General features: G+C 50.7%; 1 protein-coding gene across 1 annotated transcript in view; it reads right to left on the minus strand.

Annotated features, from left to right (window-relative positions):
* The window catches only part of ALX4 (ALX homeobox 4), a 46,125-nt gene extending 20,425 nt beyond the window's left edge, over positions 1-25,700 (minus strand). The window contains exon 1 of the mRNA XM_019746387.3: positions 25,064-25,700. Within this exon, the coding sequence (XP_019601946.1) occupies positions 25,064-25,520 (457 nt within the window). The 5' untranslated portion in view covers positions 25,521-25,700. The remainder of the gene's footprint in view (positions 1-25,063) is intronic.
* Positions 25,701-26,099: the final 399 nt, after the last annotated feature.

Raw genomic sequence — 26,099 nt, forward strand, 5'->3', positions numbered from 1 at the left:
GGGCAGGGGGTGGGTTTGACCACAAAGGGCTACACTGCTGTGTGGAACCATCCTGTGTTCCAAAGGTGGTGATGAGTACCTCAGTCTGCGTGGGGATGTGTTAAAATTCATAAAACTGTACACACCCCAAATTTTAATTTTACAGCCTGTTATTTTCAAAACAAAAGAGATGTCAACTATAGAGAAAATATAAAATTGTGTTTAAATATATTCAAGAAAACCTAAGTAAAATGTTTGTATGTCTTTAGCCAGACATCCCACTTCTAGGAATTCGTCTGAAAGAGATCATTATATGGGCACAAATAATTAACCAGCGAGAAAGTACATCATGACATTATTATACAGAAAAACTGAAAATAACCAAAATATCTGGTAATAGAACGTTGATTAAATAAAGGGTGATATTTCCATGAATGGAAGAGCCATGCGGATACTCTTTATTCTGCAGACTGTTTCTTTCTTGGAATTTAGTAGTCATTGTTATGTACTTATTTAGTTTTTTTTCCCCTTTGTTTATTGTCTCTCTCTCCCACCAAATAGAGAATATATCTGAATATATTTGCTTTGTTTACCTCTTCTGTCTAATGCCTAATATTGTGGCTAACATGCAGTAGGTATTCAAGAAACACATTTGGTAAACAAATGAATGAAACTGATGCTACAGAGGAATAGCATTTTAGTACCTAGAAAGATGTTCATGAATTATTAAGTAAATGTTATCTTGAAAAGAAGAGGGGGCGAGGTGGAACAGCATCCATAGAAAATACTAGAAGTTTCCAGGGGTAAGAATACAGGTACAGGGGTTCCTTTCGTTCATTTTTTTTTGGGGGGTCTGAATTTTCTATTTGTCCTACCATGAACAGGAATTGCTTTTGTCATTTTAAAACACTATTTGAAAGCCGCTGTCAGAATCCCAAATGATGCTGTTTGGTTGGGTGCTTGACTCTGCTGTGTGATCTCAGGAGTCAGGAAATGAGCGCCACTTGGAGTGGAGTAGAGGAAAGCTTCAGAGAAAGGCCCCTTGTGCCGTGGGCACTGACCACTAGCCTTGCAAAATGGGGTCCCCATGACTCTGAGGCCTCTTGGAGACTCCCAGAGCTCAAGCTCGAGTTCAGACCATCTAATGGCTTTCTCTGCCCTCAGGCTCACTACCCTCAAATACAAGAGAGAGAGAGCCTAAAACTCACACATCTGCTCCTATCATGACTCTCTCTCAAGGTTTTCACTGGCTCCCAGAGCCCTCACCGGGACCGCTAGATAAAATACAAGGTGCTTAGTTAAATTAGCATTGCAGCGAAACAGAGAATATTTTTTTTTTTACTAAAAGTACGTTCCAAATATTGCATGGGAAATACTTCCACTAAAAGTTATTCATTGTTTACATGAAATTCGTATTTAACTGAGTATCCTGGTTTTGTTGTTAGTTTGTTTTTTTTGCTAAATCTGCCAACCTTACAAAATAGGCTTACGGTGGCATTCGGGATTCCCCAGGTAGGGCAGGTCCCCGCCTGCTTCACACACTTACATCCTCCTGGCTTGCAGTCCCACAGGACAGCTCCCACACCCCAACACATAGTGGCCTTAGGCTTCCACGTTTCTGCGTGCACCCTTCCTTCTAACTGCCCCTCATACATCCGGCTGACTAACAACTACTACCACCTGTGTGTCACTCTCTGTAACTTTTGTGGCTTCTTTTTTCTCGTTACACACACTTATCTATGTTCTATGTGAAAAAAAATTGAAAACGCAAGACAAAGCAAAAGAAGAACACGATCACACACATGCGGGGAAATTTTTTGTATGTTTTTTTTTTTTTTTTAACCGACACGACCCTGAGTACATCTCTCTATGCTGTTCTATATTCTTCCATCACATCATTTTTCATGGCTGCATAGCATTTCACCACATGGGCAAACTGTTTTATGAGATCACTCTCCTACTGTTGGACACACAGGTTTCCGATTCTTTGAAATTATAACAGGCCTGTGACGAGCTTCCTTCTGGTTAAATCCCTCAATACATTCATGGTGATTACCTTAGAAGAAGCTCCAAGAACGAGAAATACGAGTTCAATCACATACACACCTTAGGACCTCTGCTAAACATGGCTAAAGTGTCTTCTAGAAACGTGCCCCTTTCCTCAGTAACCAGCAGTGTGCCCGCCTACTTCAGGGCCAGAACCAGTCACAGTGTTTTGAAAATCTTTGCCAGTGTGATGGAGGAAAGCGAAATCTTGTTTGAATTTGCATTTTGAAAATCACCAGTGAAGTTGCACCTTTAATTTGTTGCGTGTCTTCTTTTGTGAAGTGCTTCTACTGGGCTTCCAAGGCTCAGTGCGAGGGGCACAACTTTACCTCCCTGGGCTGGGCTTACCTCTTAAATATGGAATTCCCTGCTTTAACGCACTGGTTTACCTGCTCCCCACTAGACTGTAAGCAGTCCAGAGCAGCACCTCCCCGAGACAGGGCCTGCGTTCCTACATTTGGTAGCACTGGGGCAGCTTTGCACCCCCTGCTGAGGGTGACAAAATACCTGTAGGAAAGGGACCCAGGCCTTGGTCCCTCAGCACACACTGCTTGTATGCGGTGGCTGTGGCATGGGGGTGGAAGAGTAGACCTTGCAGGATGAGGGCCCTCGAGGAAACCAGCCATAGGGCAGGGGATGAAGGACGAAAGGCGGCCCTGCGCCTCGTGGATGAAACTTGGCCATTTGTTTCCTCAGTTCAATCAGCATTGCCTGAATCCCTGCCAGGGATGGGGAAAAAGGGGTTATGGAGAGGGCACGGCCTCTGCAGGAAGCCAAGACTGAGGGGGAGTCACTGGGTGTTGGGAGACTCTGCTCTCCACAGGGCGGGTTCCCTGGCCCCTGCAGGAAGGTTCAAGGGCCACACACACCCTGTTGGCCAGGATCAGGGCTGCAGTTTCTCACACTGGCCACCAGGAGGCACTGCAGTCCCAATAAAGTTCTGGGCCCAAGGTGGTGGCCCGTGGCCCCAGTTCTAGATGAGGTTTCTAGAATTTGGTGAAAGACTGGGCCCTACCTGGGAGGGTTTGACAAACAAATAGTTATTCAGCCCTACTGCGTCTGCTGCTGTCCTAGCGCAGAGTTGGATGAAGTGGGTGCCTACCCTTCTCCACAGAGTTCTTTCTTCCTCTAGTTCTGAAGGTTTTCACATTCTTGACTCATTTCGATCCCCTCAAAATTCCCACATGGTGGCCCTCATGAGCATCCTCATTTTACAGATGGGAAAACTGAGGCTCAGAGAGAAGGGACCGTTTAACATCACCAGCAACTGAGTGGCAGGCCTGACCCGAGCTCCTTTATTCCTCAGAGTTGCCTTCCTTTATGGAGAGCCTGAGGTATCCTTAGCTCTCCAGCTGTTTGCAGATAAACTGAGCAAACATTCCCCACAACCCCGTTTTTTGGCCCCGTTGGCTTTCCATGTGACTGGCAGATTTGTTGCCAACTCCTCTGTGGGTTTTTCCCCGAGGCAGGCATCAGCAGAGGCAGGGGGATAGCCCCCTCCTCCATCACTCCATCCTCAGATCGCTGTCTCTGTTATTCCCACAGAGGGGTGGGAGGGTGTTTCTCTGGTCCAGAGGATGGAGGGGGCTTATCTGGAGCCAAGGAAGGAAAAGGAATTAGCACCGAGCTCTCCCTAAAAACCAGGAATTGTACTTCGTGCTTCACCCAGTACTAGGATATCTATCATGTCACCACTGCTACGATTATTGACTCTTTACAACTACCATGTAAAATACCCCCATTTCACAGCCCAAGAAACTGAGGCCAGAGGGAGTAAATGACTAGTCTAAAAATATACAACTGGTAAGAGACAGAGCTAGGGTTTGAACCCCAAGCCTGAGGCACTTTCTCTGGACCCTCCTGGGGGGGATACCCTGTGTGGGACTGGGGCAGGACAGCCAGGAGATAGACTCAAGGATGAAGGAGAAAAGCTTCGGAATCATAGCTCCTCTCAGATGCCTCTAAACTGGTCCATCTCATCCCATCTTCAGTGTTGGCCCTAATAAAATTGCCCGGGTAGAACTTCATTGAACACCTGGGACCTCAAATGTGGATCAGTGCCTTTTCTCCGGACTTGTTTTCAGGGTCTCTTCCATGCCCCAGCTTACACCCAACTTTCTTGTTATCACCCTGACACTGTCTTGGTTTGCATTCATTCTCCACTAAATACTGAAGTATTTAGAGGTAAAGAGGCATATGTCTGCAACTTTCTCTTAAACAGCCCCGAAAGAAATAACTTCTATATGTGTATATGCATTCTATCAATATAGATACAATATATACATAGAAAGAAAAGGCAAGAGAGATTGATACCGCAAATATGGTAAAATGTTAACATTTGGGGAATTGGCATAAAGGGCATCTGGGAATTCTTTGTACTTATAACTTTTCTTAAAGTCTGAAATCATTTCAAATTTTAAAAATGTTTAAAAAGAAGTATGGAGATAAATGGGAAGAAACCACTTTATCCAGAAATCCCAATTCTGAAGCATTTGTAGTAATTTGATGTGGACCCAGACTGGAGTTTAATTAGCAACTTCCTGCCTACCCCTCACCATCCACGGCCTCTACAAATGGGCTTGCACACTGCAATCAAAATCACAAGGTAGAGAGCGGCCGGATGGCTCAGTTGGTTAGCACATGAGTTCTCAACAACAAGGTTGTTGGTTCAATTCCCACATGGGATGGTAGGCTGCGCCCTCTTCAACTAAAGATTGAAAACGGCGACTGGACTTGGAGCTGAGCTGTGCCTTCCACAATTAGATTGAAGGACAACAACTTTGAGCTGATGGGCCCTGGAGAAACACACTGTTCCCAATAATAATTTTTTTTTTAAAAATCACAAGGTAGATGCCAACTTGGGGAACGAACCTGGCTTCCCCAGCCCTTTGGAAACATTTTGCTTCCATAGAAGCAACTGGTGATCCAATTAGAGGACATGGTTCCTGTAACAGCTGCTCTGAGGCCGACAGGAGGCAGTATTTTGTTAGCTGAGGTCAAACTACCGCTGGAACTTCAAAGTAAAAAAAGTACTTTATTTTTTGAGCCTATTATAAATTCGGCTTTCCTATAGTTAGTCTAAATGAATAAGGTTTCCTTGTATTTAAAAAAAAATGTTCAAAAGAAAGCCCACTGACACTAGCTAAAACATGGCAGCAACCCAGGTATCTAGCAGTGGGTGAGTGGATAAGCAAACTGGTACATACAACACACGGGAGTATTACTCAGCTGTAAGAAGGCAACTCTGACACATGGACAAACCATGAGGATCTGCTGAGTGAAATAAGCCAGTCACAAAAAGACAAATACTGCATGATTCCACCCATGTGAGTACCGAGAGCCATCAACTTCATAGAGACAGAAAATAGAATGGTGGTGGCCGTGGGCTGGGGGTGGGGGCGTGTGTGGTTTCATGGGTACAGAGTTTTAGTTTTAGTGTTTAATGGGCACGAGATGAAAAGAGTTATGGAGATGGATGTACAACTTTATTAATATATTTAATACCACTGAACTGCATACTTAAAAATTCTCAAGATGGTAAATTTTATGTTATGTATATTTTACCATAATTTTAAAAAATTGGAAAAAGAAAAGAAACCCCAGTAGCCAGCGTCCTTAGGGCCTTGGTCCTGCCTTTAGCCCCCATGGCCCCCTCCCTCTGGGTCTCTATCCCCCAGCGTATGCCTCTGGATTCTTTTTCCTTGTCCTCGCCTCCACACTGTGCCTTGGGTCCCTCATTTGTTCATTCACCGAGTGCCTCCCCTAAGCCATGGCCTCATGGTCAAGTATTAGGGGGCCTGACAGGCAACAGCTCTGCATCCCAGGCACAGGGAATCCACAAGGAGGAGGCAGTCCTGCTGGAAAAGTTGAGGGGAGGCTTCCTTGACGGCATGGGCTTGAACTGAGTATTGAAAACCTAAGAGGTCCTGGCAAAGTACGCTCTATTTTTGGTAAAACGGGACACTCCCAACTCCCCAACTGCGCTGGTCGTAAATTACCAAGTCGCCTTAGAGGCCTCCCACCAGGGCTGGTAACAATAATACAAACAATAATAACATAATCCTTTGTGTTAGAGCAGTGCTGACCCATCCACTCTTGCATTTGATCCTCCCCAGATGTCCAGGATGTTACCCATTTTACAGAGGAAGAAACTGAGGTCCAGAGAAGTTTAAAAACTTGCTCAAGATCACATAGCTAGGAGGAGGCAGAGCTGGGAGTGAACGCCAGGGGCCCAGCTCTAAGCTCAGGGTCACGCCTATCACCTCTCATGGCTCTTGATGGGCTTTTGGAGGGAGCACAGGCAGGTTTCATCCTGTCACAGAAGACACAACTGAGCCCCAGGAGTCACTTCCATCTCAGAGGACTAATCTAAACCTAGCTTGAAGGTCACCATGAAAAGCCCCATTTATGACTAACACTTGAACATCACCTCCTGATGTTCACTGAGGTAGGTGGGGGTCATGACCTCAGTCAAAAGGACACTAACTGCTCCTGTTTGCTACTCACCTTGAAGAAACTGGAAATTTCCCAGCTCCCACCTTCCAGGCCCAGGCCAGGTCTCATCCCCAAGCTTTGACTCATGTGGCTGCAGGAGGTCCTAGTACCTTGCAGGGGAAGGGGAGCTGGCCCAGGTGGGGTCCACTGCCAGAGAGGCAGAAGGAGCCAAGGAGCCTCCCACACTCGCCCTTCACCCCAATAATAAGCCCCAGAGCTCAGGGGCCACCCCCCATCCCTCAGGCAGGATACGGAGACCCAGGTGATCACAGAGCATCAGTGGGAGGACTGGGTCTCCCAATTTCAAATCATCCCTGGGTCCGTCGCCCTCGCTGCCTCCACCAAACCATGTGGCCCTGGACATGTCCTTAAACATCTCCCACTTAATCCCTCTGCCTCCACTTCTCCTCTGTAACAGGAAGAAAACCCACATCCCCAGCCACCCACCGGAGACACTGTAATAGCACTTTCGGAGCCAAGGCAGGTAAGACAGAGAAGCTTAAATTCTGTGCTGGATGAAATGAAATGAATGAGAAATCTTTGAAGTTAAGACAGGCTTGGGTTTGACTCCTGATTCTATTACTTATTTGCTTCATTCATTCATTCAGCAACATTTTGGAGCACCCGCTATGTGCTGGGCCAAGGACCACGTGGTGGGAATACAAAGCCGGAGAAAGCATGGCCCCTTCCTTCAAAGGTTCACCCTCAGGAGGGAGACAGTGATTGTAATGCAGGATGGTGGACAGATCAGGGGCATTTAGGTCAGCCGGGGGCGGGGGCTATTTTCAGGGGCAATTCCAGATCTCTATATAGGAGGGGCTTTGGGGCAGCAATCTACTCAGAAGTGTCTGTTGAAGCTGTGTTTTGCTAGCACCTTACATGGGACAAGGAAATGTCCATTTTCCCCATTAAAGAAATGGAGGTAGTCTAATGGAGATTATTGAGGAGGCTCCTGAGCCACCCTGTGGCTCTGCCACCTATGGCTATCCTTGGCAAAGTGACTTGCCCTCTGTGTGCCTCGGTTTCCTCATTGAAAGTGAGGCTGATAACACCCACGTCCCAGAATGGTTGTGAGGTTTGAATGAAGCTGAATGTGAGAATGCACACCCCTGGCTGACGCCCAGCACGCTCTGTACCAATGGGAATCGGCCCTGATAGGTTGTTAATGTTAATATTATTATTTGGGGGCAAGTTAGGCCAGGGCAGCTGCAAGAGCTCAGCAAAGTCACTCAACCTGTAAATGACTCATCCCACAGGCCCTTCCTTCCCCAGGTGCGGTCTCTTCTGCTCAAGTTTTCCCGTTCCAGCTGCCCAGAATGATATTTACAAGCCTCTCTCCAAAGTTGCCCCCAGGGTCCCATTCTAATCAGGGCCCATTTCACATCTACATAAAAAAGACTGTAAATGCTGGGGAAACATTTGACACCATTGTAAAAATAGGATGTTAACTTTACTTTTTACAGATATTTTTTAAACTTCTACTAATAGTTTATTTTAAAGAAAGGCTCACATAAATACATGTTGCCCTAACTGAGGTTGCAACTTGAAGGCTTAACCATGGAATGAACATTGTCGGGCTTTTTTAAAAAATTATTATTATTATTTTTTTTTATATGGGGAAGGGGAACAGGACTTTATTGGGGAACAGTGTGTACTTCCAGGACTTTTTCCAAGTCAAATTGTTGTCCTTTCAATCTTAGTTATGGAGGGCACAGCTCAGCTCCAGGTCCAGTTGCTGCTGTTAGTTGCAGAGGGCGCAGCCCACCATTGCTCCAACTAACTGAGCCATCTGGCACTGGCTCATGTGGGAATCGAACCAGCAGCCTTTGGTGTTAGGAGCACGGAGCTCCAACCGCCTGAGCCACCGGGCTGACCTCGGAACATTGTCGTTTTAATCACTGCATTGAACAGTGTGGTTCACAAACCAGTTGACGAAGTTCAGGTCACTTGTGAACTACGTATAAAAACCTCGCTCCCACTTATATTTCTGGCAACATCTGGATGTTTAACTGCACAAGAAGAATCTTCTCGGTGGGAGCATCCGAAGCCCTCCACACATCATACCACCTGAAATGTGTCTGGGGGTGGGCAGGGACAAGGGGGTCCGTTCCAGAAATGTGCCACTACTACTGTCATGCAGAAACTGACCTCAGTGACTCAGGGCCATGTCCGGGCCCTTTCTGAGCCCCAGGTCACCTTCCAGGCCTGAGTCTAACATCACCTCGTCCCTCCCTGGGGATTCCCTGCCAGAGCCTCCTCAGAGCTCCCCTAACGGCCCCTAATAATTAAACCGCTTATCACAAAGCACTGCAAGAGTGGATTTATGGCAGCTGCCGCCATTAGACCATACGCTCGCCACTGACGGGGCAGGTGTCTTACCAAGCTCTGTTGCCCACATCTGACAGCCAATAAACACCTGTTGAATTGAATTAATTTTGTTCTCAGTCCGCAGAAGGACCACTTCAGCCTGGAGAGAATTTGCTTCTTTCCCCAAAATCAAGGGTTTTATTTCTCCCTGTGTGCATGCTAACCTCAAGAATCATTTACAAGCTGAAAAGGCAAGATTTTTCTCCCCTTGAACAAGAAGGGGAAAATAATGGCTGAATGAATTGCAAGGCAGCCAGTTCAAATTTTCTGAGATTAATAAGGATGGATAAGATTACTCGATCTTTGCTTTCAAAAAAAATTTTACCTTGATAACTGTCAAATGGCTAAAAAATTTTAATTTCTAGAATATAATTACATCTAAGCTGCTAGAGTTTCCATCTAAATGGCTAGGGTTTGGAGTGGGCGGGTTCCAAGTCTTTTGCCTATCACACGCAATAAGCAATAAATACACATTTCTGCAATATTCAATATTGCAATATTTATAACTAACATGTTTATTGAAAATGTTCCCCCCCCCCCCATTGGCTTCTGCTCATCTGCACTGAAAAAAAAAATTCAAATAAGTCTCTGTTTTAAAGTGCGTGGTGTGTGCTTTCTATGGAGAAAACCTTAATCCACAGAAGATGTATGACAAGCACTTCTATTTTCAACCTGCTACTAGGTCTTGGGGGACTGAATCAGCCCATGAAACAATGTGAATATACTTTGTGTCACTCGAAAGTGGCTCCTGAGGAAACTTCTCTGAGGGGCTGAATCCCGTAGGGCTCACGAGGTACAGCAAGGGTCGGGCGTGGGCCTTCCAGAAGGAAGCCGGGCCCTGGCTGTCCACCCTCGGCTCAGGCAATTTTTCTCCAAGCCAGGCACCTCCTCCCTGGTCCAGACGCAGATGCTGAGCAAACAACCATGAGGCCGTTTCACATGCGGTCCGCGATCACCAGTTTAGGGAGCGGTTTGTTGGCTCTTCCTTCCTCCCCATGGGGCTGCTCCCACACACGGGCCCTGCCCTGGGCTGGTTCTGAGGATGGCTCTGGGAGGAGGGCGATGGGGCTTAGGTAGTCAGGATTTGGGGTCCTTAGGTCAGTAGTGAGAGGAAGATGGCACACTGTGCACTGAAAATCTCTCCCAAGTGCACCCCACTCCACAGTTTACAGAGCTCTCTCATATGCTTGGTGGTGTCCGATGCGCACACAGGCCTGAGGCCACCAAAGCAGTTGGCATTAGCCCATGGGGCGCAGAATGGAGCGGAAAAGGTCCTTTGGCTTCAGGAGATCTGGGCTCAATTCACCACTGGGACATGGACAGGTTCCTAGCGCTCTGTGGGTCTCACTCCTTTACCTGTCAATGAGGGGTGCTAATACCTCCTGAGAAGTTTGAGTGAAAGATCCTGGCCCAGGTGTGGCCTACGGGCAGCACTCACCAGATGCCCCTTTGTCACAGGTGGGCAAGCTGGGGTCCAGAGTGGGTGCAGGAATTCCCTGACACTCTCTGTGTCCAGTCCTATACCCGTGCAGACATGAACGTAACACAAGCCCCACCCTTGGGGACCTCCTGGTCTGAAGCTTTGGGTCAGATGAACACAGAGAACAGACATGCGGAAAGGAAAGGGAGAAAGTTAGGCCCCAGCTCATGATACCTGGGCACAAGCTGCAGCAGCCTGGGGAGACATGGCCCATACGGTCTGAGGGGCCCAAGGCCCCCTTCTCCCCTCCTGGCAGGTGGCCAGCCTCCACCCCTTTCATCACTCATCCATGTAAAAGATTTTGTCAACCATACAACGTAGATTCAGTAATGATTTGTTCATTTTCAAATTGTATGCACTGCAGTCAACTATAACTGTCAAAGTTTCTGACCAACCTCATATAGTCAGGGTTCCAGCAAAATCCTAACAGCTAACATTTATTGAGGACTTACTCTGTCCCAGGAACTGTTCAAAACTCCTTACTTAGCTATATTCCCTTATTTAGTCCTCACAATATTCCTAGAAGGTAGATACTATTCTTATCCCCACTTTGCCTCAAATAAGGAAATTGAGGCAAAAAGCTCAACCAATTTGTCCAAGGTCACTCAGCTGTACAGGCTGAAATCTGTTTCTAGGTCCTGGCTATACCGACCTCCCCAAACCAAAGGCATCTGAAGTGTCAGACAGCCTGCCAGCCCAATTGTAGGATGAACCAAGTTCCTACACGATTCCAAGAACACTAGAAATTGTGCGTGCAACTTGCCTTTGGGCACTTGGCTGGGAGACTTGGCTGAAGAGGCCTCTGTTTAATCACCTGGGCTGGGGATTAACAGGGAAGGAAGCAACAGCCCCACAAGTCAGCCCTTTGGGGCTCCCCAGTTGCTCTACTAGAAGCGACAGCCCCTTCTCCACAGCCCCTGTCCCCGACTGGAGGCCTGGACCCCCATCTAGCCCCAGGAGCCCCAGTCCCTGGCCCCCAGCCCCACTCACTGGATGGCCAGGGTGGTGTATAGGGAGCGACAAGAGCCTCTTACGGAAATCAAACAGAAAATATTCAGGATATAATAGTCTCTCCTTATCCAGGGCTTTCTGTGGTTTCAGTTACCTGTGGTCAACCACGGTTTAAAAATATTTAATGAAAAATTCCAAAGTAAACAATTCATAAGTTTTAAATTGTGTGCCGTTCTGAGTAGTGTGATGAAATCTTACACCATAACCCTATTTTACTTATTAATGACTCCAAAGCCATTCACATAACTTTTATTGCAGTATATTGGTATAATTGTTCTATTTTATTAGTATTAGTTAATCTCTTACTGTGTCTAATTTATAAATTAAACTTGATCATAGGTACGTATAGGGAAAAACATAGTATATATAGGGTTCAGTACTATCTGCAGTTTCAGGCATCCACTAGGGGTCGTGGGATGTATCCTCCATGGATGGGTGGGGGGGACGACTGCTCTCACAGGGCCAACAGCACAGGGCTGGTGGGGGGTGAACAGCGAGCTTCTCTCCTGGAGTTCCTCCAGCTCCACAGGGAAGGAGCTCTGGGGTCATCTTACCTAAGGAAGTGGTCCCAAATTTGGGCCTCTTAGGAGGTGGTGTGTAGATTCTAAGAGTATGTGAGAATTTCCCTCACAGCCATGTTCACACAGGAGGGTCAACTGATACACATGGGGCCTCCTAAACAGCTGGGACCCTATCCAGAGGCCAAGGTCATGGCTCTGGCACCCTGGCCAATGGCTCTGCCCTCCACCCCTTCTCACCAGCTCTGGTTTCTGGAAAACAAATATGTCCCTGATCTGAATCTCTTTGGCATTCAGTCACTGGCCTGGAAGTGAGGGGGTGGACAGGATGACTTACGAGGTTCCCCATATTCTGGGATTCTGGACTTTACCTAAGAAGGCATGCCAAGGACAGACAGACTGACCAATAAGCAGAATAGACAGCCTAGAAATAAACTCTCAAATATGTGGCCAACTGATTTATTATTATTATTATTATTATTATTATTATTAGTTTCAGCTGTACAAAACAATACAATAGTTAGACATTTCACCCCTCACAAAGTGATAACCCCCTCCCCCAATCTATTGCCCCTCTGACATCTTATATAGCTGTTACAATTCCATTGACTCTATTCCCTATGCTGTATTCCATATCCCATGAGTATATATATTAAATTATAGTTGACATACAATATTATTCAGCTTCAGCGTCAGGTGTACAGTGCAGTGGTCAGTCATCCACACTGTCCATGAAGCAGTCTCCCTAATAAGACTTGTGCCCATCTGAATGGCCAATTGAATTTTGACAAAGGTGTCAAGACCCTACAATGGAAAAAGGGCAGTCTTTTTCAACAAATGGTGTTGGGAAAACTGAATACCCACATGCAAAAAAAAGAAGTTGGACCGTTATCTTCTACCATATACCAAAATTAGCTCAAAATAAAGACCTAAACTTTAGAGTTAAAAGTATAAATCTCTTAGAAGAAAATGTAAGGGAAATTCTTCATGATATTGGAGTTAGTGATGATTTCTTGGATAATCAAATTTTAAAACTTTTGTGCATCAAAAGGACACTATCCAGAGAGAAAAGACAACCCACAGAATGAGAGGAAATATTTGCAAATCACGTATCTGATAAGGCATTATTATACAGAAATAACTCCTATAACTCAACAACAACAAACCCCAATTCAAAAACGGGCCAAGGAATTGAACAGATTTTTCTCCAAAGATATACAAAAGGACAACAAGGATTTTCACAGTTATAAGCCTCTCGGATACCTAGAGTAGGAAAATTCATAGAGACAGAACGTAGAATGGAAGTTTCCAGGGGCTTGGGGGAGAGGGAGATGGGGAGCTATTGTTTAATGGGTTTGTTTGAGATGATGAAAAAGTTCCGGAAATAGATAAAAGCAATGGTTACACAACATTATGAATGTACTTAATGCCACTGAATTATACACTTAAATAAAATGGTTAAAATGGTGAAATTTTATGTTACACATATTTTACCACAGTAGAAAATTTAAAACACTGAAATGTTTTTTAAAACAGAACATACTGAGCTGCACAAAAAGCACTCAACTTGGGATCTTGGCCTCTCGCTGCACTGCTCAGAGGCCTCTTCCCCAAAGTCTGAACCCCTAGCAAACAGTAAACGTCCCTCCTGGCTTTGCCCCTGCCATTCCTCAGGCCCCATCTTGCCTGAATCCATCATGACCCCTGCACGCGACACACTTGCTCTTTCCCAAACACTCCACAAATTTTCTTTTTAAAGACTTAATTTTTTTATTCTTATTTTTTTTAACTTTTTGAAAATTTATTTTAAGTGTGTTTTTCCATGACCCATCAACTCCAAGTCAAGTAGCTATTTCAAACCAGCTGTAGACGGTGCAGCTCACAGTGGCCCTTGTGGGGATCGAACCGGCAACCTTGTTGCTAAGAGCACGGTGCTCTAACCAGCTGAGCTAATCGGCTGCCCCTCTGCATATTTTCTTGACCCAAAGCCCTTGTTCATGCTGTTTTCTGAGTCTGGAGTGCCGTTTCCAGCTACCTCAGCTGGTGAATTCCTATTCAACCTCCAAGGTCCATTCCAAGTGCCCATATACACCAAGCCCCAGTTCATTTGCACTTTCCTTGGAGACTCCCACTGCAGCACATTCAGCCCTTTCCCTGCCAAGTGCTCCACGCCTGCCTGACACCGGGACACAACCCTGAGGGATTTGTTGGCTGGGAGGAGAAGCCTTTGGCAGGGCACTTTTCAGAGCTTTGTTTATGCCCAATTCCCTCTCTAAAGAGGGGGAAGGACGCCTTCCACCAGTCTCCTCCAGCTCTCTGTCCACACCATCTGTAATTGTGGCCACCAGCCCCTGAGTGCTGACTATATCCAACGCTCAGGTCTAAATGCTTCATATAGTGGGTTGTGAGCTGAGGACGGTATCTTGGCCAGTACAGAGTGCTGCATACCTTTGTGGGGGGTGAGACTCAGTTTGTGGGATGGTGGGGGATGGGACTGAGTGGATAAGGTACCCAGGGAGGAATGCCAGCAGCTGTCAGGTGGCCCTATTGGGCAGGCAGCAGGAAAGAACAAGGGGCCCAGAATGGTGCAGGTGAGGGTGAGGTGCAGGCAGGAGGGACCCAGAACTCACTTCTGGAGGAGACCTGAGGGGAGAAGTCAGGAGAGAGGAGATTGCCCATTTCACTAGAGCCAGCCCAGGGGTGCAGCAGCAAGACTTTGTCTCTGAGGTGACAGCGAAGGGGCACAGTGGAGAAAAGGGGTGCTCCTCCAACTGCCAGAGTCTGGAAGACCTCCCTGCTCTCACACCCATTCCCAATAGGGATCCTCACAGGAAATACATTATTTTCCACAAGGGTACAAGAGAACCAGAAGTCAGGTTCTCATTCTAGGCCTCAATTCAAAGGAAGGAGGGAGGAAGAGGATAGAAAGATTTTCAGAGTTTCTAGCATGTTCTCATCCCATATCATTCATTCAACAAACATTTATTGAGCACCTACTACGTATATCAAGCCCTGCTCCAGGCTCTGGGGAAACAGATTGAAACAAAGCAGACAAAAGCCTTCTGCTGTAGCTCTTCCTCCCCAGGAGGAAGGTAATTTTCCACATGTTTTGTCCCACATGCTTTCCTCAGCTCCATCCTGTCCTGACCAGAGATTCTGGCAAGTTCCTGGGGACTCCGGAAATCCAAAGAGTAATCCCTCATAACAGTGATGAGGCACCTGTGCCGTGCCTGCCCCCTGTTCTCACCACAGCCCAGCAGGACACTTGAACAGGTGAAGAAGCAGTGCCCAAGGTCACAGATTCAGGTCTAGGACTCTGACCTTCCAGGCACCAAGCCCACCCTTGAGCCCCCCACACCCCTCCCATCGCATCTCCAGATGGGAAAGTGGGAAGAACTCTTTGAGGGCCGTGTTTGTACATCTCAGTCTTTCAATCCCATATCATCTGGGATAGGGTTAGGATGACCTCAGGGCTAGTTAGGATCATACCGTAAAAGAATGCCTTTGAGGTCCTCAGAGCCCTTGGCCATCAGCGCTTGTCTTCTCGCTTCCTATCGGACCCACCTAGGGCAAGTTCCTCATCCTGTATGCGTCTGTTCTCATCCAGGGAATAGGGATGATCGACTGTGTCATAGGGCTGTGAGCGATTCAGTGAAACCATACACAAGAAGCAGTTGGTACACAGCTTGCTGTACCGGCAGGCGTGTGCACGGTGCTGTCAGCACAGAGGCATTGCCCTGCCAACTCTAACCCCCTTCCGCCTCGCACCCCATCCACCTCACTTCATTATCATCCCTGACGTGCAGATGGAGAAACTGAGGCAGGGAGACAGGCAAAGCACACCAGACTCTTCCCGTTTGGCAGATTAGACCAACTTTCTGCCTTCTAAGGGGGCTCCCTCGGCAAGAATGGGGCAGAGCAGTGGGACCCAGGGGCCTCCTAATGATCCCAGAGGACCCATCTGCCACTCTTGGTGCCTCGATCCCAGGCCTGGAATAGCACAGAACCCCAGGGCCTCAGAAAGCAACAAATGCAGGGGTTTAACAGATGGGAGGCCGAGGCCCCGAAAGGGGACCTGTGCAGCAGAACTGTGGGGATGCTTGTCTTCTATGCCCAACGGTGAGCTCTCTCCTTGAAGGTGGAGGCCATGGAGCTGTCCCAGCTCAGTGCTGGGTGCACAGTGAGCCAGATGGGAACCCCTGTGTCTGAGTGGTGGGGCTGCAGACAGGGCTGGGGAGACCACTGGACACTGGGGAGGCCCACATAGCTGAAAGGGCCCGAAAGTCTCCATTTCCAATCTGAAATCTGATCAGAACCCCCACCAGCACTAGTTGAGACACCCTATCACCCACAAAGGGTAGATAATGAGAGTGGGTAGGACCCTTAGTCCTCCCAGGAGAAGAACTTGACCTTGCAGGATGTACCTGCAGGCATATTTCCTCTGTGCATCCTCACCTCCCCCCGCTCCCCTCCCTCATAGGACAGGCCTAAACAGCCCAATTTTGTAAATGAATTTAGAGGAATCAGAGAAATAAGGGGACTGTTCCAAAGGCACATGGCTATTTCCATGGAAAAGTCGAGACTTGAACTCAGATCTATTGCTCTCCAGAGAAGGCATGGAGGGGGGAAAGGGGAAAGAGGAGAAGCAGCGAAGGGCTTTTCAGCGACCAGAGAATATCCATTGGGTCTGTGGCAATTCCCAACTTCTCCCAACTTCTCTGGGCCCTCCTCTTACTGGGCGAGGTTACCCCCACCTGGGCATGGGGTCTTCTAAGGAGCTACAGATCCCGTAGACAGCCCGTCGGCCTTCCTGCCACCACACACCACACACCCCAAGGAAAGCCCAGCCTCAGTTGAGGTTTCCCTGTTCCAGCATCGTCTGGTGAACTGGAATTGCCAGCTTACTAATCTGTCTCCCCCTCTGGACCTGAAGGCAGAGGCTGTGTCCAGCGCTTCTCAGAATCCCCCACACGGCCTGGCACAGTGACAGGCACAGTTTGGTGAGTGACGATTAAGTGGATCAGGCATCTCAGTCCCCTTGACTGTAAAACAGGACATCTGGGCTAGCAGACATCTGGTGTCTCTTCCAACACTGGGTGGGACACCCAACATGACACCATGACCCACTGTGTGTAGGGGGGCAGTACCAGGGCTCCTGGATGCCACTGAGACCTCTAGGCCTGGCAGACGGTCAACGGAAAGAGGAGAAGGGTCGTCATGTGGCCTCAGTTAACCCTCTCAGACACGCGCTCTCATGGTTTCCACCACTTGGGAAAGCAAACCTGGCTCAGGGAGCCCGGCAGAGAGCAGGAGTCCCAGCTCTGCCTGGTCACATGCAGGATGAGTCCCTCCTATCCTACGAGAACTCCATCAGTGCTCTCCTGTTACCCCTGTGATCCCCAGGAATTCATGGTGGAGTCCGCCTTATTTCTGAAGTGGGAGGACTGAAAGCATCTACCGTATTTGATCCACAGAGAGAGTTCAATGTACTGAAGGGGTTACAATGAAGGGAGAGGGTAGATAAAGATGAACCTGAGCAGATATTCCCCAAGACCATTGTCCTCCTTCGTCCCCAGCAGTGGAAGGAGGAGAACCCAGTAGTAGTTCCTGCCTTCCCATTAACCTGTCTGTGGGGCCCCATTTCTCTTGGGGCCTCAGTTTGTTCATCTGCTAAATGGGTTCTGTAACACACATAAAGATGGTGTGGAGGATGTTTCCTTGTCCACAGTGAGCCATACAGGACAGAGGGTACACTCAAGAGCTGGGGGTTGAGGGGAAGCTCGCTACAGTGTGGGTGGGCTGGGTAGACCCAGTGAGGGCCCCAGGAAGACACGGTGGGGGGAGCTGGGTGCCACCCCCACAGGCCACAGGGGGACTCTGCCTACCACTCGATGAGTCAGTCTCACCAAGGAGCCCCCACTATCAGCAAGGAAGGCCACAGGCCATGCCGCTCAGGCGCTTAGTCACGGTCTCCCTGGCATAAAGCGCAGGGGCTCACTCTTGCAGGCACACGGCTCCCATACACAGGGACACAGACACAGGCATTCAGGGTCGCACCTGTCTTTCACACAGAAATGCACACCAGTTAGTACACTCGGCCCCCTGAAGCACACTGGGATGGCAGAACCCGACCCCAATGAGTATGGGTGGGGCCCCACCCCCTTCACACTGTGCACACGCTAACACAAATCCCCAGGCCTCCACTCACAGACAAAGGTACTGGGATACGCTCACAGCTGACCTTAACCTGGGTCAGGCCACACTCCCAATTCTTCATTCATCCTTCCAGCAAGTAAACATTTATTATGCCCAAACCTATACTCCTGGAGAGATGTAAGCTATAGGATAGCAGGCAGGTGTTGAATTTGTACTCTTAGAACAAAGTCTGGCACATAGTAGGTGCTCAGTAAATGCGGACATAGGGACGATGAGAGGAGACAGGGGGCATGAGCACCCCAGAGGGGCTGGGAACTTCAGAGCCTTGGCTTAAGCCTGGTCACTTGCGAGCACAAGACACCCCGCAGCTGCCCCCTCTCCATATTTAAGCCCCAGCCTGGCGCCTACAACCTGCATTCAACTGTGGCCTCCAGGACGGCCTGAAACCCCTACCCACTTTGTTGCTGCGCCTTTTAACAGACCCTAGGGAACCCTCAGGACCCGTTTCCGCTTCCAGGCAAGTCTTTTCTGTCCACACGACCCGATTTCTCCCGGACAAAAGTGTATGTAGGGATGAGGAGGGCAGGTGAACAGGGTAAAGGTAGGTCCAAACTGGTACTGGCATACTAGACACCCCTAGAGGGTCTTTGGAAATTGTCCAAACGCCAGCATTTCGCTAAAATTCGGACCCAGGAAGGGAAGGGAAAGGGACTTCCCCAAGGCCACGCGGCGTAGAGAAGGCAACGGGTGAAGACCAGGGGCAACCCACACCCAGATGCTGCACCCTGCGCCACTCATGTGCCAAGCCGGGCCTTAGGGTCGCACCCCCAAGCTTCCACAGCCTCGAATCTTCTCTGCCATGGCCCTCGGAGCGCCGGGAGGACCAGCTGCTTTGCCCCGAGCCGCGTTGTGGGCAGTGCATCCGCGGTGCGCTTGGAACAGACGCCCACGCTCCGTGGCTCCCCGTGTGGAAGGAGAATCCTCTCTAAAACAATCTGCTTTAGGAATCGGATGAAGCACGCACCAATTACCTCTCTTTCTCGAACAGGTATCGGCGCCGGCGCCCAGCTGCCCCAAACTTGCGGTCCCGAGTCCGCGCCGCACGGTCACCAGGAAAGACAGGTACTTGGCGAGTTGCGGCGCCTGTCACACAGCCCCTCCCCCCTCGCCACAGTATTTCCCAGTAACTCTCCTCTCCGAAAATGCACTCTGGGTGCCGCGGAGCACCACGGTGACCGTCCTGGCTGCCTCTGGAGCCAGACTCCGAAACTGCCCACCGCCCCACATCGTCACCCCACTCCCCAGCCTCTCGCGCCTCTGAACTTCCCCTTTGCGCATCTCTTCTCTTCTCCGAGTTTCAGCTTCCTTCCTACTCCTCCTTCTCCGCCTCGTGCTGGCAGTCTGGGGTAGAGAAGAGGGTCTTTGCTAAAGATACACAATGCGCTGGGGATGGGGGGGCAGGTCTGGTGTGTCTGGGGCCCCGGGACATGTCTCTGAACACACCGGACGGAGGTTTCTGTTGCACCCAGTCAGCCTTTCTGGGGATACCAGTTTCTAGGCAGCACAGAATCTGCTGCTCCGGGGCTACTCTGCACCCCTGTACTGGGAAAGGAAGGAGCATCTTGCATAGAAGTGGGGGTGTCATTATTTGCACACCTGTAGATGAGAGAAGAAGGTGCAGGGCTGTACCTCTGGAGGGGAGGTCTGAGGGGGCCATCAGTAACTCCGATCTCCGAGAAGCACCACCCTGTGGCTGGGAGGGCTTGCTATCTGGAGAGAGGTGCCTCTTCTTTCAGCAAAAGGGCCTCTTTTTGAAGAAGGGCCTCTTCTCACTGTCTAGTGCAAACCAGCCAATGGTGTGTGGTACCCACGGCTCCTGAGCGAGACGGGACCGGTGGCTTTCATTCTGAATTTATTCGCTGGGCGATATCACCACGTAGCCCCGGCTTCACTGTCTTAGTTTCCTAATCTGACAGCCTGATGGTCACTTTAGCGATTCCTGGGGAATCCTGTAGCTGTGGGAGCACGTGGCCAGGTGGTGCCTGACAGGCGGCGTCCAGGCACATGACTGGGCTCTCACGGCCCCATCCAAAACAGTGCGTGGCCTTAGTCCTTTGGGGTCGTGGGAGCTGAGGACACTGGAGCTCTGGGTGCAAGGAGTTCTCTCCTGCCAAGCATTCTCTCAGAGCGCCCCACCACTACCAATTCCCCTTTCCTTGCAGGGAAAGGCGCACCGCTGGAGCTTGGTTTCCCGTTTCCCCATCATATGCCAGTGGTGCCGTGAGCACTCTGGGCAGTTTTCCCCTTCTTTCCCTTCCTGCTGCTTCGGGCACCCTGCTGGTCCAGGGGTCATTGGAGTAGCCTGAACCCCAGACAAACACGCGGGACTACAACCTCACCTCACTCCCATATCTGCAAAGACCGTTGTATTTCCATTTCATATTTCCGTTTCAATTTGCCACCCAAACAAAGCAGTGAGCAAAACTGCCGGAAGGGAGAAATTCGCGGAGGCCAAGATAAAGGTACCTCTCCGGAAAAGTGCATCCAACTGCTCTCCAAAACGAAAGTCCTCGGGGACTTTGGCGACATTTTATGTATGGTATTTTCATTTGTTTTCCTACCACGGCCCCATTTTGCAGTGTGCACGGCTCAGGGCTTTGGCGACTCCGGGATAGCCCCGCGGCCTAGCGAGGTTACTGGTGCAGTGGGTAGTATACCCTCGCTTTCTGAGTCGGGACCACGCAAATACGGGGAGTACAAGGTCACCCTACTCAAGAAACACCACCGTGGGGTACAAGGTGGGGCCCCCAGCTCTCCGAAGTCTTTTCTGCAACTTTCTTAAAACAACTTACAAAAACATTCTCCCCCAAAAGTTTTCGTGTACATACTCAGTGTATAAAGGGGTATCTTGATCCAGCTGGTAGTTATACTCGTGTTCACATATGTAACAATTCTTTGTACTTTCCACATAGCGGTGTACTTTGCTGTATATAAATTATTTATAAGAAAGAAAACTTTCTACAAATCGATTGGTTTAAAATAACACCAGACCTTTCATCCAGGCCTTCTGTTTTTTAATTTAAGAACATATGCGTTTAGGCGGGATTGTTCGAGTAAGCTGGTGGCTATCGAAATTAACAAAGTAAAAAATTAAAAGCATCCTCCTTCCCAGCGCCCACCAAACAAATTGACCTGGGATCGGGGATGTCACAGCTCCCAGTTTTCTTTCGAGGATCTCCAATCCCCCATCGGCTCTTGCTGCTTCTGCCCTCATGTCTGTTTCTTGATGTCTTTTTGGGGGCCCATTCAAAAACACACCCTGGTTCTTTGACTAAATTCGAATACGACCCGACCCGGGAGGAGTAGTTACATTTTGTGGCGTGTGGATTGTGTCGGTGAGTGGAAATAAATATCCTTACGATTCAAACACTGCGTCTAATTCGATAAATCAGGACCAGCCCCTCAGTGGCGCCCTAGGGGTCTCCGGCCTGGCCCGCGTCTCCCCAGACCTCTGCTCTGAGAGCGTTGCCTTCCAGGCCGGGTGTCTGGGAAGGTAGCAATCCGCTAGCAACGAAAAACCTTTCTGCACCGAATCGAAAGCGAAAGAGAAGAGGGAGCAGGGCTGCTCCCCGAAGCGTCCCGGGGCGCATGGCTGAGGCCTGGCGCGGTGGCAGCGGCTGGGGAATTGGCCCAGGGTTTGGGGGTGAGGTGCCGGATCCCACAACCCGGCAGCGAGGAGGCTCTTCGGGCAGCTGAGAAATGTCAGGTCACCAACCTGGAGTCTCTCCTGGGGCCCACTCGGCCAAAAAACGGGCCAGGGACAGGCAAGGACTTCGGAGGGCCGAAGTGAGGACCGGAGCCTGGAGAGGTCAGGTTTGCAGCAGGAGAGAGCAGGCTGAGGCTCTTTTGTAACAACGCGAAAAACCTTTGCTCCGGAGAGGACTGCCTACTCCTCTCCTTGTGGCCCTTTTAGTACTGATGGGGAAACGGAGGCGCAGTTAGGAGTAGAGACGACTGCAGCCGGGGTGAATTTCTCACCTCCACTTTGGCAACTCGGAGAAGATCCCGCCCGCGGAGTCCAAGGCGGCTTCTCAGCCGCGCGCTCCCTCGGCTTTTCACTGGCGCTACCCCCAGACCCGCACCTCGCTGGCAGATGACCCCTTGGGCCAGGGGAGTGGCTCGCAGGGCTGAGGTCCGGGAGGAAGCCTCCGACCCTTGCCTCCCGCTCTGTGTAGTTACGCAGATCAAGGAACTGGCTTCCGCCCCGGGACCTACAGAGCCGCGAAGGAGACTGTGAGGTCCGAGCTACCTGCGGTTGGGGCCCAGATCAGCCGAGGCCCTGCCCAGCCCCGAGGCCGTGTCTGCCCCCACTGTCCCCAAACTCCTGGGAACATTCCAAGGCTTTTTCCTTGAACCCCATCTCTCTTCTTTTGCATACACACTCTGACAAGTGTGGAGAGAACAGCTGTCGACATGTGCCTCAGTTTCCCTCCTTGCTGGCCATCTAGACAGCCAACTGCAGAAGCCCTTTCCCCAGCTGCCCCTGTAAAGGGCAGAGCCTCATTTTAGGGTGCCTCGTGTTCCTCATCTTGGACCTAACGTGCCTAATTTCTTTTGTACAAGGGCCAGAAATCTCCTAGCCAGTGAAACTCAGTTGCTGAGAGAAGGAAAATAATAAACAAGAGCTGTTTGTTGTTTGTGGCTTTGCCCTGAGAAGTGTCTCCATCTTGGGCAGGGGAGTCGGGCCCTGTCCGTTGTTCCAGGCTGCCTTTTGTCCCAACCTGCAGCTTATGGCTTTGCCGAGAGCAGGGGCAGGAGCTTGTCCTGTCTTCACAATTGGGTGCTCACAGGTTCCCAACATCACAGAGGCTGATGATGGAAACACTAAGGAAGGTAAGCTAGACTCCTGCCCTCTCCGTTAGATTCCTGCTTTCTCCTGGTGGGAGCACATTTACCACCCAGTGAGGCCGTACTGTTATCTCCTATCATGCAGATGAGGACCCAGGTGTAGTTACTTTCTCACTGGTAACACTCTGGGCAGCCCCAATAGCTAACACAAACGGGAAGGGCTAGGCTGGCAAGTGAAGGCCCAGTAGAGCTCAGAGGGGGCCAGCCCTTTCCCCTTTCCCTCTGGACCTGAAGGCATCTTCCAAACAAGAGGGAGGAAGCAGCTTGGGCTCTCAACTTGCCTAAAATCTCTCAGCCTCCTCAGAAGTGTCAGTGGTGAATTTCTTTAGAACATGAACATCCAGTGCAGGGGGAGAGAAAACACACGAGTCCCCTGGCTTTGCACAGTGAACCTCCATGGGTCCCCAGTTTGTGACTCGCTCTAACCCAATAGTCCCAAATGACATGGACAGGAGGGGCCTGGGTGAGGCCAGGAGGCAGGCCAGTGTGTGTGTGTGTGTGTGTGTGTGTGTGTGTGTGTGTGTGTATGTGTGTGCAGGAGTGAGAGCTCCCCACTGCCTGGTGTGGAAGGAGCACCTGTGTGGAGCAGCGAATGTCTGTGATCTAAGCGCCTGATCTCATTCTAACAGGAAGGTGGAGGGGAAAGGTGTAGGAAGCGGGAAAGGCCACCGGATCTTTCTAAATCTGCTCTCAGTCCAGTCCCATGGGTCTGGGAGTGTGTGACTATGTGCTAGGCCCCACGAGTGAGTATACTTGATGTGTAACTCTGTTGGCTCATGAGGAAGAGGATGTTTTGTTTTTGTTTTTGTGTCTTTGTGTGTGGAATGCAAGTCTAGACGGCATATGATTGTGTGAATGTGCGTGTCAACAACCACCTAACGAACTAATTCCAACTAATTCCGAGGCGGTGGGAGAGCCAGTTTGAGTATAAGAAAGTGCTTGCCATGGGCTGTTTTCCTAAGGTTATTCCAGCTGCCAAGGCCTCCCCCATGTCCCACCTCTGTCCCGGGCCTGGTACCTCTCCATCAGGCCTGGATCTGCACCAGCTCATCTCCAGGATCCTGCCTGAAGGCCAAGGCCTCAGGAGGAGACTGTGTACCTAGGTCTTCAAGTCCAGAGATTTTCCTCTCCCTTTCTGGTTTCCCTCGCTACCCTTGGGGCTCACCAATCTTGACTCTGGGGAAGAGAAGGCCGAGGCTCCTGAGCTGCCCTGGCCTCAGGCCGCCCTTGAGAGACGCTCTCCTCCACTATGGTCGTTGCACTGTGGGGGCCCAGGCCTGCGTTCAAGGGGGCTTGGAGGTCATTTGGGCCTCGGGTTCCCTGTAGGCCCAAATCAGGACCTAGAAACTTCCCTTTTCCCCCAGCACTGGGCCGCCTGGAGACTTGCGGCTTCCTGCCTCCCTGCGGGGTCGGCCCTAAACCTTTGTTCCGAGGTCGGCCAGCATCTCGGGCTCGCTAACAGAAAAACGCTCGGAAACTCTGGCCGGCCCTCCTCCCAGCGGCAAGCCGCGCTTTGGGTCCCCGAGACTTGGGTGTTTCGCGGCCCCAGGCATCTCCGGACCCGCGTCCGTGTTGTGCCCGTTCCACGACATCCCGGGCGCGCTCTGCCGACTGCGCTTGGGGCTCCCAGCTAGGCTCCGCACCTGCGACGCTCCCACCTGTGGCGAGGCTGGAGGAGCCTCCGAGCCGGCCGGGAGCGAGGCCTCCGCAGCTGGGAACCCCGCGCCCCAGCGCTGCGCTGCAACTGTTCCCTCTGGACGCCTGGAGCCGGTAAGAAGCATCGCTTTAAAGCGCCCGCGGTCAGCGCAAAACGAGTGGTCGGGGAAACGGCGAAGTGCAGTGGAAACAACTCCAGGTCGAATGTAATAGCCAGAACGCTTCGCGCCTTCGGCCTTGTGCCGGGGGTAGATATGAAAGAGGCAGGACGAATACCTTAGTTCCCCCTCGGGACGGTAGATGCCCACTTTCCGATCCGGAGTCACTCCCTGCTCGGCCCCGCGTCTCCCTAGCCGAACTCCTGCCTCCCGCAAGCCTAATGGGTTTTGGGGGTGACGAAGCCACGGGCCCTGGGGCCCAGCCCCAAAGGACCCGCACGTGCACTCACCGTAGCAGGGGACCTGCAAAGCCGCGTTGTGGCCGCCGCTGCCTTCCTGGAGTTTGAGGCTGCCGTCCGGGGGCGTCTTGCAGGCGCCTCGCTGCAAGTAGAGATGCTGTTGCGGCGCCGGCGGCTGCGGCTGCGGCTGTGACTGCGGCTGCGGCGGCTGCGGGGCTGGTGGCTGGGGCTGGGGCTGGAACTTGTTAAAGGAGCCCCGCGCTGCGGCGCCGCTCTCCAGAGGTGCCGCCAGGTCCTGCTGCCCTGCGCCGTAGCGGGCCCGGCTCTTGGCGTCTCCGAATCCCTGCCCTTTGGTGGCGGCGGACAGGAAAGTTGTGCCGAATTTATCGCCGCCGGCGTACGCCCTAAAAGGCGACGAGCCCTCCCGACTCTGCGACACCGGGCTGTAGTAGGCGTCCATGGCAGCAGCCGGCGCCTCGCTGTAAGAGACGCAAGTCTCAGCATTCATGCCTGGCTTGCGCGAGCGACGGGCGGGGGCTCCAGCGAGAGCGCGAGGACGCCACCGCGCGCCTTGGCCGGGAGTTTGGAGAGGCGAGGAGGCGGTGGCTGTGCGCTGCGCGAGGGCCTGCTCGCTCGCTCTCCCTCCTCCCTGCACGGGTCTCTCTCTCTCTCTCTCTCTCTCTCTCTCTCTCTCTCTCTCTCTCTCTCTCTCTCTCTCTCTCTGTCTCTCTCTCTCTCCTCTCTCCTCTCTCCTCTCTCTCTCTCCTCTCCTCTCCTCTCCTCTCTTCTCCTCTCCCCCTCCTTCCCCACAGCTGGCTCAGGGAAAGACTCGAGGGCCGTAAAAAGATTCAGATGTTTCGGAAAGTTGACCAGATCTTTCAAACCCTCTTAAGGTTTGGGAGGGGGGTGGTAAAGGAGAGTGATTTTTTTTTCCTGACTCTCTCCTTCCTTCTCACCCTCCTCCTCTCTCCCTCCTCTCCTTCCAATTTCCCTGCGTCTTCTTTTCGTTCTCCGACGGAGATGCTACTAAACCGCTCGCAGAGGATTCGACCCCGAGGCGCCCAGCGGCTTTTCCGATTCTAGGCTG

The sequence above is a fragment of the Rhinolophus sinicus genome, chromosome 14, assembly GCF_057876585.1.
Source record: "Rhinolophus sinicus isolate RSI-liver-muscle chromosome 14, RSI-T2T, whole genome shotgun sequence".
Classification (NCBI taxonomy): Eukaryota; Metazoa; Chordata; class Mammalia; order Chiroptera; family Rhinolophidae; genus Rhinolophus; species Rhinolophus sinicus.